The sequence below is a fragment of the Leucoraja erinacea genome, chromosome 33 (genome assembly GCF_028641065.1).
Source record: "Leucoraja erinacea ecotype New England chromosome 33, Leri_hhj_1, whole genome shotgun sequence".
In the NCBI taxonomy this organism is placed as follows: Eukaryota; Metazoa; Chordata; class Chondrichthyes; order Rajiformes; family Rajidae; genus Leucoraja; species Leucoraja erinaceus.
In genome coordinates this window covers 15,405,758-15,422,433 of record NC_073409.1, presented here as the reverse complement: position 1 = coordinate 15,422,433, position 16,676 = coordinate 15,405,758, and the positions used below count along the sequence as shown (strand labels likewise).

Below are 16,676 nucleotides of genomic sequence, written 5' to 3'. Positions count from 1 at the left end.
CAGGTTATTTAAACCCTAGGATTGTCAAAGGCAAAAGAACTGGAGGTTGATATGCACGCGAGAGAATACATTGCTGGGCTACAGAAGAAAGGAGGGGTACGGGACAGAAGGAGAGAAACAAATCTGAGAACCTGTTGAGAAATTCGCAAGTGCTGTTGGCAAGAATTTAAATTTGTTTTCCCAGAGAGGTGGAAATTTGAAAGTCAAATTCCGTACAATAGGCAGAGCAAAGGGAAAGATACAGAGCGCAGAGTATTGTTCAAGAGGATATTTTGATTGTAGCTGGATAAAAAGGCTGGTGTATTGGACAAAGTTTAAAGCAGAGAAATTTGAAATATGCATAAGAGGCAATAGAGTACTGAATATAAAGGAATGTAATACGAATACACAAATAAATGAACGAGCAGGTTGAGAAAACAGTTTAAGGCATGCACAAATCGGGACTTTGCAGCTGTTCATTTTGGAGCAGTCAAAGGACAGGTGCCAGGTGGAAGTAAAGGGGAAAATAGAATAATGAGGAACTGGAGGAGAAGCATCTAGAACGCACTGACCGTAGATGTGGTGGATGTAAATTGAGTTGTGGTCTCCAAGACGTTGAATAGATATCATGGAGAACAACCTGCAGGCTAAAGTGACGGGCATGGTGGATGGAATTAGAGTTGGATTAGGAAAGACAAAATGCTTTGGTAACTCAGTTGGTAAGGCAGCATCGCTGGAGAACATGGATTGGTAATGTTTTAGGTCCTGTAACTTTTTTAGTCTGAGGAAGGGTCCCAACCTGAAAGGTCAACTATTGCATGTTCTCTAGTGAAGCTGCCTGACCCACTGAGTTACATCCAGCATTTTGTGCCTTTCCTTGGTAAACCAGCATCTGCAGTTCCTTGTTTCTACATAGAGATCTTGCAGAGAAATGATATGAAAAAGGATGACAGGACACAGGAATTTACCCACACTTGCATCGAACAGCAGGAGGCCACCGACAGTTATGCTTTGGAAAGGTTTTCAAAATTCTGAAATACTTGGAATAGACAAAAAGTGATAGCCCAATTGAACAAATCTAGGAATCGAAAGTTAATCTGTTCAGAATATTAGAACTATTACTCTAAGTGTGCACATGGCAGAAGAGGGAATTAACATTTTGGGCGGGAACTGGAAAAGTTAGAAGACCCAGCATGGTACAGCAGGGTTCAGTGATCGAAAACAGAGAAGATTAAATGATAAAAGGGATGATGCAGAAAGCTAAACAGCAGGGAGGATGGGGTGGTAATGATGGGACATGATAAAAAAGGTGGATTTGGGGGATGTAATTAGGAATGGCAGAACAATTATAAGCAGCTGCTGCAGGGAGAGAAAATAGGAAGACTGCTTTTGAAATTATCAAACACAATGTTTAAAAGATGTAGAGTTTTTCATTAAAATGAAAACAGAAAAACTGGCAATACTTAGGTTGGTTGCTAAGTGAGTCCAACCACAATTTCTCAACCGATTGAGCAATTTATCATGTGGAATCTCTCAAACAACTAACATCACTTGTCAACCTTATCCCATTTTAGTATTTTGATATGCTTAGGTTAAAACTGATAGTGAACTTGCTGGGATTTAAAAAGGCCCAATAACTGACCAATTTTATTTTTTCAAATGCTGACAGGCAAAGTACAGAAAATACAAAAAAATTGCATTAATTTCACACTGATGTTAATATGTTAGCTGCATTGTCCATTCATCTGGTCTATTGCCAAAGAAAATAAGCACCCGGTGAAGAAATCTAATGTTGTGCCAATATTGCAAGGCTTCAACAATACCTCTGTTGGGTCCCAGAGGAACACTCACTGTGCAACCCATGAGGGAAAGATCAAAAGAGCAGATTTGGAGGGAAAGGCAACACGCAGTGTGCAAATTGACACAATTCCCTTCACATTGGAAGCATCCATTATTGTCCAAAGTAAAATGATAATGGATTCTGACAGACAATTCCAAAGTAAAAACAGTTCATCTAAAAAGGGTCCATTACAATGGGATGTGAAATGATCTGTCATGGGTAGTCAAATTGTCAGACATAACTGAACAATGGAAGGTTTTGAAGCTGGAAATACTTCAGCTACAGTTTTGGTACATACCCATAAAGGAGTAGGATATGGAAATTAAAGCCAGAGTTCAATGGACGATGAAAACAAGAGAGCAATTTACAATAGGAAAGGGCAGGAAGAAAAGGCATATGAAATGCATCGGGTTACTAACCTTAGTGAGAACGAAGCTGATTGCAGGAAGTTCTGATAGGAATTAAAACAAGATGACTGACAAGACGAGACACCAAGTATGAAAAAAAGACTGGCAGTAAACAAAAAGGGAATCTAAAGAGAGGTGTGATGAGTGAAAGATTGTTGAACTGAGGACAGTGGAGTAACCCAACAGAATTTTTGTGCTAATAATTTAAACATGAGGCCTCCAATTGTTGGAATATATACAGACAATCCCTATTTTACAGGGGGGTGGCATTCCTATAAATCAGGACACATTGCAACTTTTCTGTAAAGTGATCACATTACTTCCTCGTGTTGAAAAAGTTGAAAAACCAAATTGTACTGATCCGTTTACTTCTTCCTACATAAATTCCATGAGAATGTTATTCCGCATCTCAAATTTTGGGGTACTGATATGTGAGTTCTGTAGGGACAAATTTCCAGATGGATTGCAGGAGCCACCTGTATAAATAATTTGTATTTAGTTGCACAGGATATAATTTTCATATTTGCAGACAAAATTTGGAGGCATGGTAAACTATGAAGAGAACAGAAGGCCTTTGGTTAACAGGATAGGTTTGTTCTCCCCATACAAGGAAGTTGCAAAGGCATCTGATACAGTAACTGTTTCCACTTATAAACAGATCAAGATTGGGGACCTTGATCTAGAACGAAGGCGAATGGTGAAATAACCGAAGATGAGACAAGTATATTTTATTTTAAAACTGAGTTGTTAGCATTTGGAATGCACTGTCAGGTCACTATTAAATCACTTTGATAAAGAGAGCTATAGAAGAACCTGAAAAGGAAAAATTGAAAGGCCACGGGGTGTGAGGTGGGGATGGTTAAAGCAGTGTGCACTGGTCTTAGAATTAGTATGGAATCTATAAACTAATCATCCTCCTACTGTGTTACAATTGAGAGCTTGGAAGTAATTATTTTGGATTTCCAAAGAATCACAAGGTGGACAACACAAAGCAATTTTATTCCACCCGTAACTGGTAACTTCAGGCAAACCTGCGGATAACTGGAATCATAAAAGAAAATGGAAACTGGTAAGGAGCTCATGGCTGGAGAATTATAGGGTAATCAGAAACAACAATTGTAAAACTAAATGCTCGGTGGGTCAAAAATTGGAAAGCAGTCCACCACACAGCACAATTATCCATGATCTCAATAATAATTTCAAAATGCTCTACTTTTGATATGCACGCTTTTTGTCTAAATTTAGGTGTACCCAGCATTTCATAGTAAAATATTATGTGAAAGAAAGGTATGTGAATTTCCCTCCCACATAATCTCACATTTCTTGTCGAATTACAAACAAAAATAAAATAACTTTTCCAAGTTCTGGAACAATGCAATTACTCTAAACAAATTAAATATTGGACTGATTTCGTAGTAGCAATGAAGTCCTTACCACTATTTATGTGCAGTTTGGATAATGGCATCAAAATGCATCCACAAATTCCCTGCTCCTCCATAACATGTAAATACCACCCAACATACCACACAAATGGGTAGGTGAAAGTTTGGAAATAGATTTGCCAGGCCATTTAAGTTTATACATTCTAGTGTAAGAAGCCCTCTAATGCCCAATTCCTTCCAATTTTATTGAACCTTTAAAAGTAACAAATTAAAAAATTATGCCTCTTGGTTCCTTTAAAAAAAAATCAATCATTCTATTTTGTTTTCTGAGCCAAATTTGTAAATGTTTATGACTGAACATTCTTGTTGCAACTTCCTGCCTTGTACACTATACTCTTAAAGATTCTTCAGTATGGTTAGTTAGGATGCACAAGATTGTTTAGATCCTATTTAATTGATCCAAACATAGTCAGACAATGTTGCAATTTTAAAGATATTTTTCAGGAAACTGCACTGCAAATTTCCATAAACCTTGGAAGACTGCAGGTTTCATGCCCAGCTGGAATCATTTGACTGCAGTTGAGCACAAAATTGAGCAGCTAGGCTCATTTTACCCTTCTCGTCTAGAAACTGGAATCCAAGATTGAAAGCATACTAATATACAAGTTATTAATGCATGCAATGTTCTAACTTCCACTATGTAAATATAATTAGAAAAAGGTTACTATTTTTCTAAATTCTTCCATATCATATGCTCTCAGCAGTCCACTCTTTTTGCGAAGCTCCAACACCAGGTTGGACAAAGGTTCTCCAGTCAATCTGTTGTGCCTTATGGACACTCATTCCTTGTCTAGGATCCAAGACAACTTGACAGGGTGCCACCCTTCCCCTAAGTCCTTGTACATAAGCATTTTCTTTTTGCCAATGCTGGATAGGGTTCAGAAACAGAAAGTTTTGACTTTCCCCAAAAGATAAATGTTCAAAACTGTACTGCAAGATAGTAAAACTCCAAATCATTCAATATCCAATTGTCTGGAAAGCCAGATGGATCGGCATCTGGCTCTTTTGTTTCATGTGCTCCCTTTAAAATAACAGGGGCCAGGTTTCTATTTTTATGAGCACTATCTGGTATCTTCAGATAAAAGCAAATATAGCTCCCCTAATAGCTTATGGAAAAATCTGGCAGATGTGACTTTTTTGTGCAACTTTGAAGTATAGTTACACTTTGACAATTCAGCAACCTCAGGTCATTCGTGCTGTTGAACTAACAGACTTTTCCATACTATTAGATTTTTAAAAAATCAATACATTTTTAATTATTTTTAAAGCTTGTAATCTGCAGCATCATAAGATCAGTCTAAAGGGTCCCGACCCAAAGTGTAGTTTGTCCACGATCTCCAGAGATGCTGCCGGACCCACTGAGTTGCTCCAGCATTGGCAGAATCTTCCTTGTGATTAAAACAAAGTGCTGGAAACAGAGCCCTAATGCTTAAATAGATACAAAAGCAACACGACAATGTGTAGCATAGTAGATTATTTCTACACCCACAAAAGCTATCTATCAACAGCATCATCCAGTACGAATAGGATTATACATACTCTTCTCTACCTACCCACATTGTGCAGCTATGATCAAAAGAACTGCACTCTTTGTAAGGATTTGCACTTTGATAGAGAATAAAAGGCAGAGACTATTTTATAAATGGGAAGAGGATTCTGAAATTGAAGATATAATGGGATTTGCGAATGCTGGTGCAAGATTCCCAAAAGGTTAATTTGCAGGCTGAGTTGGCAATAAGGAATTCAAATGCAATGTTACCATTCATTTAGAGAGGATTATAGAATATAAAAGCAACGGTTTTATAAGGTGCTGATCAGGCTACATTTGGAATCTTGAGAGCAGTTTTGGGTCCCATATCTGAAGAAGAATGTGCTGGCATTGGAGAGGGTCCAGAGGATGTTTACCAGAGTGATCCTGGGGATGATTGGGTTAACATACGAGGAGCTCTGAGCCTGTACTTTCTGGAGTATAGAGGAGGGAGTCTTGTTAAAACCTACCAAATAATGAAAGGCATAGATAGAATTGATATGGAGAGGACATTTCCAATAAAGGAAGAGCCTAGGACCAGACGGCACAGCCTCGGAATAAAAGGGCGAACCTTCATAATGGCGATGAGGAGGAATTTCTTTAGCCAGAGAGTGGTGATCCTTTTTAATTTGTTACCACAGATGGCTATGAAGGCCAAACCATTGGGTATTTTTAAAACAGAGATTAATAGGTTAGTGATTGGTAAGGACGTCAAAGGTTATGAGGTGAAGGCAGGAGAAAGGGGTTGAATGGGAAAAATAGATCGAATGGCAAAGCAGACTCAATGGGCCAAATGGCCTATTTCTGCTCCTATGACTTATGAACTTAAGGGATGTGCTAGAGTCCAGCTGCCTGTGGCAAACATACCGCCTTTTTTCCTGGCCAGAGCTTGTCAGCGATGGTCCCCTAATCTTGCTCTTCACTACAAAAAATAAATGCTGAACTCTTCCCATCTCATTCTTAAAATTCTTATGCCTTCATTAGCCAGATGCCCCATTACCTGATAACAGCCTCTCTTAATGAACTTTTGCAAGCATCTGTCAATGCCATCAAAATTAACCTTTCTCTGATTCAGGACTTTCCTTGTGGCCTAGTCCTATCCTTTTCCATAATTAATTTAATAGATTTATGGTCATTGGTCCCAAAGTGCTCCCCATTGACATTTCAGCCACTTGTCTAGCCTTTCCTCTCTACCATTTAGCTAAAGGACCAACATTGAATATGCTGCAGTCTGCTTCAATAGAAAATTAGGGCAAAGTGCTTTTTCTTTACACGGTGAAATGTGCTGCAATCCACCCCCAATTTGGAAACTAAAGTCTTAAACTACAGTGAGGCCAACCTATTACACACAAATCTGATCAAATGGCACGCTTCAAGAATTATTTATGTCGACAATACATCTGCAGCTCATAATCTGCATTAAATAACAGGTTGAGAGAAAACATCGGCAATTGAGAATTAAAAAAAAAATAATAATCTTTCTCACTAAGTTCTTAAATATTTTTCCATCATTTTGGCCAAGTTTAAGACAAAAGCCCCACAATTACCGACACTCATTCAGGTTCCTCATTCAAATGATCATTCCTCTTGTGTAAGTGGTGAGCCATGAGGCTATTCTTCTGTCAGCTACAGTATCCTCAACCAAATTTTACATGTATCTTCCACCAGGAATTTAGCAAGCTAGTACAATTAAAGGTATGGTTTTAATTGTCAAACTATACATAGATTCAGTTACACAGTACAGAAACAGGCCAATCCCTCAGTCAATCTCACTCCAGAGGTAACAGTCCCAGCATACCCACTCTGTTACCTACAACCAAGCAAATTTTCTCAAGCAGGATCCCATGTAGTCTAACCTTCTGCACTAGTCTACCATGCAGGATGGTGTCAAAGGTCTATCTAAATTCCATGAACACAATGTCCACTGCTCAATCCTCATTCTTCTTGGTCAGAAATCAAATTTTAGATAATCTCACACAAACAAATCCTCAGAAACCCCGCGAGTAACAGTCATTCTTGATGTTCGATTCACTGGTTCGTTTACTGGATTTTTCTAGCAGCTCTACTTAAAGGTATAATATTAGTCACACTCCAATATTCTGGTACTTCACCCATGAAAAAGGAAGAAACTAAAATCTTTGCCAGGGCCCCAACTATTTCTTCCCTTGCTTCCCAATATCCTAGGATACACTTGGTCACGCTGGAGATTCATCAACCTTTATGTGCCTCCTTCTAAATTCCAGTGAATATAAGACCAGTTGATCCATTCTTTCATCATATGTCAGTCCCACCATCCCGGGAGTTAACCTGGTAAACCTATGCTGCATTCCCGCAAAAGCAAGAATGTCCTTCCTCAAATTAGGAGACCAAAACTGCACACAATTTCTTCCTTATTCCTACCAGAAACTCAATATCCTTGGTCAGTTAGGATTCCCCTATCCTGCCACCCTAACTCTTCACTAACAGAAAGCTGTACATGTGTTCTACTGTACACATGTTAACGGAAAACTACTTCTCAAAAAGGGTATATGTGGAGATTGGGAATCTGCTCCCAAAACAACAGGGGAACTGTCAGGTTGCATGCACCATCGGGCCGGGAGGGGATGAAGGTGGGAGCACGCAGCGTCAGGCCTTGCTGGAATGGGTGAGGGAGAGACACTGTCAGGCCACATAACAGATGCCATCAGTGCAAACAGCCATACCCCAGTAGCAGGGCCTGGCTCGCTCATCGCAGAGCTGAGAAACCCGCCTGAAGAGGGAAGCCACTGAGCTCCTCCCCTGCTCGACCCCGAGGACAGGAGAACTGGATAGAGTCAGCAAACACAAGAACAAATGCCCAGTAAGAGGAACTTGGATTGTACTTGGGTTAGTACTGACCTGTATGCAGATAAAGAATTTCATAGAACCTCAGTTCATATGATAATAAAAGACCAATGAACCATTGAAAATGAAAGAAATTCAAAAGGATTCATTTTACAGCACACAAAACCTGAGACAAATTCTACTAGATAAATTAATTAATGGCACAAATAGAGGCAAACTATATTCCAATTGTCATGGAAACATGGTTTCAAGGTGTCATAGCTTCATAGATTCACACAGCACAGAAACAGGCAATTCAGCCTAACTTGCCCACGTCGACCGGGATGCCCTGTCTACACTCGACCCACCTGCCCGCATTTCACCCATACCATTTGGCAAGGGTACACAGACAAAAAGAGAGATGCAGGACCATTATGTAGGGAGAGATTATTACAGTGAAGTAGTGAGAATAATATTGGTTTGGGAGATTATATAAAACTAGAATTAATTTGAGTTGAACTAAGAAAACAGCAAACATTGATAAGACATATTTACAGGCTACCAATGTGTGTTTCAAATATTGAAATAATCAAGAAACTTACATTTAACAGGTGTCTACAGTAATCACTGAAAACTTTAACCTTTGATTAATTGAACCAATTTTGCTTTAATAAAGCTAGAATTTATGAAATGTGTACTAGATGATTTTCTAGATATGTTGTGGAATCAATGAGGGAAAGGTTGTAAATAAGAATTGAAGCGTGACTAATTAATAAAATTTGACACTGTGTAGAAGTATGATGGAAGGAAAGAGGTTTATCTTAAGTTTTAGATGTTGAAACCTACCCAAAGGAAACCATCAGAAAAAAAAGGAAACATATGCAAGGTTCAGAAACTTGAAATTGGACAAGGCACAAGAGTATGTAGAAAGCAGGAGAGAACGAACAGGTAATCAGGAGGGCTAAATGGGGCCATGAAACATCCTTGACAACTGGGATTGAAGCAAATTCCAAGGTACGTTACACATACGTTAGAAACAAGAGGGCAACAAGAGAGTGTAGGATCACTCAAGGACAAAGAAGGAATTAATGCCTGGAGCTGGAGAAAATCCATACCTGCCAATTTTTGTGTCGTCTGCAAACTTACTAAAGAGTGGACTAATATTTTCTCTGAAATAATTTTGCATGGTGGAAATATCAAATGCTGGGAGGTATAGCTTTAAAGTGAGAGAAGGAAAATTTAAAGGAAATATACCAGCAAGTTTTTTTTAAACAATGGTACCGACCTGGACTGTGCTGCCAGGGTAAGTGGTGGATGCAGATATGGTAGCAACGTTTAAAATAAATTTAGATATGCATGAAATTGAGGTGCATAAATCACATGCAGGCAGATGCTGGAGAAACTCAGCAGGTGAGGCAGCATCTATGGAGCGAAGGAATAGGTGATGTTTTGGGTCGAGACCCTTCTTCAGACTGATGTGAGGGTGGGGGGTGGGAAGAAGAAAGGAAGAGGCAGAGAGTGGGCTGTGGGAGAGCTGGGAAGGGAAGGGGACGGGAGGAGAAAGCAGGGACTACCTGAAATTAGAGAAGCCATGTTCATACCGCTGGGGTGTAAACTGGCCAAGCGAAATATGAGGTGCTGCTCCTCCAATTTGCGGTGGGACTCACTCTGGCCATGGAGGAGGCCCAGGTCAGAAAGGTCAGATTCGGAATAGGAGGGGGAGATGAAGTGCTGAGCCACCGGGAGATCAGGTTGGTTAATGCGAACTGTGCGGAGGTGTTGGGCGAAGCGATCACCAAGCCTGTGCTTGGTCTCACCGATGTAGAGCAGTTGACACCTAGAGCAGCAGATGCAGTAGGTGAGGTTGGAGGAGGTGCAGGTGAACCTCTGACTCACCGGGAAAGACTGCTTGGCTCCTTGGATGGAGTCGAGGCTGGAGTTAAAGCGACAAGTGCAGCCTTTCCTGCAGTTGCAAGGGAAAGTACCATGGAGGGGCTGGTTTTGGTGGGAAGGGATGAATTGAGCAGGGAGTTACGGAGGGAGCGATCTCTGCGGAAAGCTGAAAGGGGAGGAGATGGGAAGATGTGTCCAGTGGTGGGATCCGTTGGAGGTGGCGAAAATATCGGAGGATTATCTGTTGCATGTGTTGCATGCAGGCAGATGGTCAGTTCAAAATGGCAACACAGGTGGCAGCAACATCGTGGGCTGAAGGGACTGATCCCACTCTATGAAATCACGAAGACATACCAGAACAGTTGGTTGTCTTAAAGAGAGGCTGAAGATTTCAACTGTGCACTATAAAGCTTTTGGAAAAAAATGCAGTTTAATTTCCAATTGAAATCATATGAGATCTGGGAATAAATGTCAAGCTAATATATTAGTTCCAACAACTACTAAATCCAGGCCAAATCCCAGAAGGGGAAAATTGTCCTGTTTTATTTGACAGGGTACAGGTAAAATAATTCAATATGGTCATAGCAAGATCATTGCAACTATAAATCCCATACCCTCTGTCCAACACCCCACCCCTCCTCCACGAAGAGAACTCCCTGCTTCACTTATCAAAACAACATGGAAGACAGCCATTCAGCCCATTGGATCCATGCTAACTCCTCGCAGAACAATCCCATTAGCACCATTCTTTTTGCCCCGATGCCCTGCAACTATTCTTAGTTGCAACTTCCCTTTTGGTTGTCACAAAGGAACATTTGAAGTCAACCTATCAACTTCTGAGCATATCTTTGACATGCAGGTGGAGACCGGAATACCTGGAGAAATCGGAACATGCAAATTCCACAGATCCAAGGTCAGGATCGAGCCTGGATCTTTGGAACACTGTTTCCTTACTACGCAACCATGTCACTCACTTACTGTTCCGTAAAATATTGTTAACCCCCCCCAACAAGAATCCATGTAAACTTCAAAACATAACTCAGACAAGAAGTAAAAGTTGTGAACATAGCTCAGGTTGCACAATGCATATTTTGCAAAAAACTGGCCAATTTCAATTCTGGAATAATAAGATCAGAATTAAAACAGCATACAAAACTGATGTGTTTTGCTGTAAATATAGAAGTATAGCACAGAATTAAATTCATTATTTTGAACCACAGCTGAATTTAGGAGAACTGCTATGCAAAAGTTACAATCTGCACTCATTTATCTTAAAAATCACAAAATATGTTTATCATACCTCATTTCTATCTTTCATAAATGTCAGAGACTTCAATTTAGGATACAATATTCCCATTTCTGTATTTACTAAATTATGCCTTTTATTTCTACAGTGATTGCTACAATAATTTTTTTACTTGTTTCTTACCTAGACTAGTCGGTTTGATCAGCTCATCGAGAATGTCATAAAAGGGCAATTTCTGCAGTTTTACATCAGGATGGACAGGATGGAGTGATGATGTCAGATGTGGCAGATCTAGCTCGTGTTTAGGTCCCAGCAGTGAAACTGCAAGCAGCGGAGATGTTGTTGCATGCCCATCATAGGAGAGCTGTGGGATAGCAGATGGCGACAGTGGCGTGGTCATGGAAGCTGAAGTTGCATGGACAGAAGAAAGGCTCAAATCGGTGGGAGTCACAATCTTCTGTGGAAATCTCCGTCTATATAGTTCCTTAATTTTCATCTGAACAGCTGGGCTGCAGCCAGCTTTCAATAAATGCAGTGCCTTTGTCAGGAGTTCGTGCTTACGCCCGTGTTTGTTCCGTCCAGCATAGCCTAATAACACTTGGAGCTCTGACACTCTAAGGCTCATAACCATTTGCTTTAGGAAGAATAAAAGGGATGGGGGAAAAAGGAGAAAAAGAAAACCATTAATAGGGAAATGATGATGCGATGAATTTAAGCAATGCTTATATTGCGAGTTTCGTACCATAGCACAAATCAATTCAAGGTTTCAAATTAAAACAAACCATTCAAAATGGAAAAAAATACTGCCGATGCTGGGAATCTGTAAAAAGGGCGAAAATCTCAGCAGGCCATGCAGCATCCGTGGAAAGAGAAACAGTCAACGCCTCAGGTTAAAGAATCTATATCAAAACTTCATAAAGGATGCTATAACCCAGAGTTAACGTATTAAATCAACTCCGAAGAAACAATACTAATTTGGAAGGAGTAAATGACCTTAGCATTAGCACTTATTATAAAAACTGGTGTAAATATAAACTGATAAATTGATTCAATGGTCCAAAATATTATATCCTTATTTAGCTTGCATCACATTGGACCTCTTCTAATCCAATTACAGTAGGAATCCTGCTTCGTATCTGATATCAATAGAATTCCTGCTTACCATTCTATATCAAAAAATAAATAACTTCTGTATATCCAAATTATTCATTTCTGCAGGATAATATTTGGGACTCTGATTTTAAATATCCTTAGTGCCCCATAAAGTGTATATATTCTACCTTCAGCTGCATGCAACCCAAACTATTCTTGTTAAGATTTGACTAAAATCTTCAACTGCAACTTGATTTAGCAGAGCCGTGCATTTGCTGATTTCCAGCTGAACAATGACATCAAGCTCCTTCAGTTTAACTTCAGCATTGAACATGAAAGCAGATTAACCAAACAGAAGAAACATAGCATGTAACTAACTGTCAGTGCTGTAACAATAATTACGGTTACTTCAGACAAAATTACCGACAAAAGGAAATAGTTCACCATTGTATTATCTTTAGACAGGAAATGCAATAATGTACGCATTTAGCACATTTAATAGATCTAACATCTAGCTTTTTCAATTATGCATGTTACATTATCAGTGGTCTGAGTAAAAAAACTGCAGATGCTAGAAATTTAAAACAAAGATATAAAGTTGGTTATGCTCAGGTCAGGTCAGGTCATTTAAGAATTTTGTTGCCACTTTTTTATTTAAACAAGATTTAATTGCAATCTAATTGTCAATTGTACATGACCGCTCAATGTCAGTGAAAGTTCTCCGCTATGAAGCACAAGGTGCATTTCCGATGAAGCAGTCATTCAGTCAATTTGAGCTTGACTGTGCAGCACATTGCACAAAACTTCATTAAAACAAAGCAAGCCATCCCTACAACCCAGACCACAATGAACTTTGAGTATGCCCTGTCAGAAAGCCCTACTTGCAGCCACCATAACGATGTTATTAGGAAACTGCTGCTACAGCAAGGTGACAGGCTGTGCTGTGACATTACGGACCTAATGGTAATAATGTATAGCAAAAATAATTATTAAACACTTGAACCTTTAAGGAGAGAAAGAAAGAATAAATGTTACAATAGCAGACCTGGACAGCGTGAAAGCCTTAAGAAAAGGCAGATTGTGAGCGAGTCTTCTGGGACGTCCCGAGGCTGAGAGTGATACTATTCAAATGTAAACCTCTTTCATGGACTTATGAAGTGCCTCAGGAGAAATAAAAGTTCCAATTTCAATAAGATAAAAATGACGCATTTGATTTTTCAGTTAATATTTCACTTAGCACATACATTTTCCAAATATATTGCAACTTAGCTTCATTTGCTTTTACTGCCAAGATTTTGGTGAGACAAAGGAGGGACACCAGAATCTTCAAGTCTGGCTCACATTCAAACTTTCAGTTTTCTTTAGACACAGAGGACAAGACAACTGGTATTTTGTTCATTTGTATCAAAACGAGAGCAACGGTAAGTTTATCCTCCCAAGCCAATTATTTAAACTATTAGAAACATATTTCCAAACTCAAATTCTAGTTGCCAATTCAGTCCACAGCTTGTCAAAAAAAGTTCTCACATTAAGCAGCTATTTTAAAAGCACAGAATTTACAGCATTCATATACCATAGTTTCTATTCGACATTAACTGTCCCAACACACCCCACTACACCTCTCCCCCCACCCCCAACTAATCCCTACCAGTTTATTCCATTCTGTCTTGTATATAGGCCTGACTTCCTCCATAGAATATTTTTATTTTATGATCACTAAGAAACACACACTTCAATTTTTACTTGCATTTTCAAAGTTGATCTTTTGACATAACATTAAAAATAATTTCCGTAGTATTAAATTACTTTCTTACATTAAAGAGCTGGGAAGTGGAACAACGTGATAGCATTGGACAAATCAGCGCAAATTGAAGGAAAAACTCCTTCGCTCCATAGATGTTGCTGCACCCGTTGAGTTTCTCCAGCATTTTTGTCTACCTTCTTAACATATAGCTCTGCATTACATTCTGAAACCATTCTGAAGCGATAAACATTTTTCAAAAGTGCATTTATGGTCTTTCAAATGAAGCGCGTTACACTTTCGACTTTACAACATGGAGAAGTTTGAAATTTTGACCTTGTAATCATTTCAAATGATCACCAGAGCAGGACGTCGGGGCTGGCAGCTGGAATACACCAGTACAAGCTTATTGCAATGACTATACTTGTAACATTCAAAACAAAACAAAACTTGTTTTTCATTCTTTTCCTTCAGGTTCAAAACTGCATAAAAAGATAATTAATCAACAGTCTCCAGCATCAGAAATGTCTATCAACTTCATAAAATGTTCAATAATGTTCGATACAGCACCTTTTCCTAAACGTTTGAACTCAACATATAAACAATATTCCAGGAAATTAACTGAAATAATGATTTTGCAAAATACAACATAATTGATACCAAATTGCCATGACAAGAATATCATGAGATTCCACAAAGAAACCAAAACTGAAAGCATTAACACAATACACAGACGCAGGAGATGTAATACCTATTCCTATACCACTCCCCTCCAAGGACCCCAACAGTCTTTTCAGGTGAGACAGAGGGTCACATGTACCTCCTTCAACCTCATCTACTGTATCCGCTGTTCCACATATCGGCGATTGTTTCGCTGTACACCTCCACTCAGTCCGCCTAAACCTACCTGATCTCCCGGTTGCTAAACATTTTAACTCCCCCTTCCCATACTGACCTTTCAGTCCTGGGCCTCCGCCTTTGCCAGAGTGAAGCCCAGCGCAAATTGAAGGAACACCTCATATTTAGCTTGGGAAGCTTACACCCCAGCGATATGAATATTGACTTCTTTAACTTCAAGTAACCCTTGCTTTCCCCATCTCTCCATCCCTTCCCCCTTCCCAGTTCTCCGAACAGTCTAACTGTCCTTGTTTACATTTTAACACATCCTTATCTCTGTATCTCCCTCTCTCCTGAAGAAGGGTCTCGACCGGAAACGTCACCCATTCCTTCTATCCAGAGATGCGGCCTATCTCGCTGAGTTACTCCAACATTTTGTGTCTATCTTTTGTTTGAACCATCATCTGCAGTTCCTTCCTACACACAGTATAGGATACTGGAAGTTGCTATCCTTCAATTGACAGTGAACTAATCAGAAGATTTAATCAATTCGAATGTAGTGAACTGTGACCCTTTCACCAATTGTTCACCTTTTTCACACCAACACTACCTCAAAGCTGTGTGAAATCAAACAAATTCTGTTCTTCCCATTTTCAGTCTTTCCACCTTCTCTCCCTCGTGTTTTATTTACAACTAAACACTGTCAAGCTTAATGCGGAAATATAGAGAAGCATCCATTGCCACGTTGAGAAATTGGAGCAAAGGTTCACAAAAGAAGCACAATTAACTCAGAGCCCGTATCTTGTGCATTGCATTGAAAAGCAGACTTTGTGCCAAAGTTACTTAGGAAACATGCATTTCTCACTTTTAGCCACATAAGAATAATCTAGGACAGATGATAGCAAGCCTAGCCAAAGAGCCCTAAAATACTCCGACTTCCTAAAGGGGCTGTGATCCAATTAGCTTCTAATTGTTCTTTTAACAGCTCGTACAATAAATTAACATTACGGATGGGTTAGAAAACAAACTTTCATATGTAGTAGGCCCCCCTCGGTCATGACTGACCATGGGTGATGCATCCTAGTTTGTCGGATACAAGCCTGGGCGATGTCATATGGAGGAGGACAGGCTGTTGTCCATGCAGCACGTCCCCCCTCTCCACGTCGCTGATCGATCCAAAGGAACAGCAGGGCCGTTACAGTTTGGCACCAGCACCGTCGCAGGAGCTGCCAGAGCGAGGTTGTAGACAACGACGAACTGACTTAGAGACTCTGGATTTTCTTGAGATTTACTCCTGGAGCCTTTTCCATGACTGGATATGGCCACAAGGCAGCGTCAAGTCAAGTCAACTTTATTTGTCACATACACATACAAGATGTGCAGTGAAATGAAAGTGACAATGCCTGCGCATTGTGCAAAAACTACAGAACAGAATAGAATCAGTATTTACATGTTAGAAAAAAACATAAATTTTAAAAAGACACAACACAATAGTAAATTAGTACAGTAAATTAGTCCCTGGTGAGATACGAATTTACACCTGATGGACTATGGGAAGAAACTCCGTCTCATCCTCTCTGTTTTCAGCATGACACCAGAGGCGTTTTCCTGACCGTAGCAGCTAGAACAGTCCGTTGCTGGGGTGGTAGAGATACCCCCATAATGCTATTGGCTCTGGATCTGGTTTTAAATCAGGGTTTTCCCTCTCCTAGATGGACTGCCTTCCCAGGCTGACGAGGACCATCTGCCTGAGACTCTTGGGGGCGGGAGTGTCTACCTTCCCGTGCAGGTCTATAGCACCTGCCCACTGCTCATACGTAGCATACCTTGCAATATTAACAAAATATTACAAATTCTATGTAGATTGCT

At 39.8% G+C, this 16,676-nt stretch overlaps 1 protein-coding gene across 3 annotated transcripts in view; it reads right to left on the bottom strand.

Moving 5' to 3' along the window:
* pias1b (protein inhibitor of activated STAT, 1b) overlaps positions 1–16,676 on the bottom strand; it is a 118,323-nt gene that overhangs the window by 49,758 nt on the left and 51,889 nt on the right. For 2 of the 3 annotated variants that reach the window (XM_055661436.1, XM_055661437.1), the window contains one exon: positions 11,321–11,771. In XM_055661436.1, the coding sequence (XP_055517411.1) occupies positions 11,321–11,771 (451 nt within the window). Of the gene's footprint in view, positions 1–11,320; positions 11,772–13,274; positions 13,391–16,676 lie in introns of those variants that run through there. The other variant, XM_055661438.1, reaches the window with a different exon arrangement.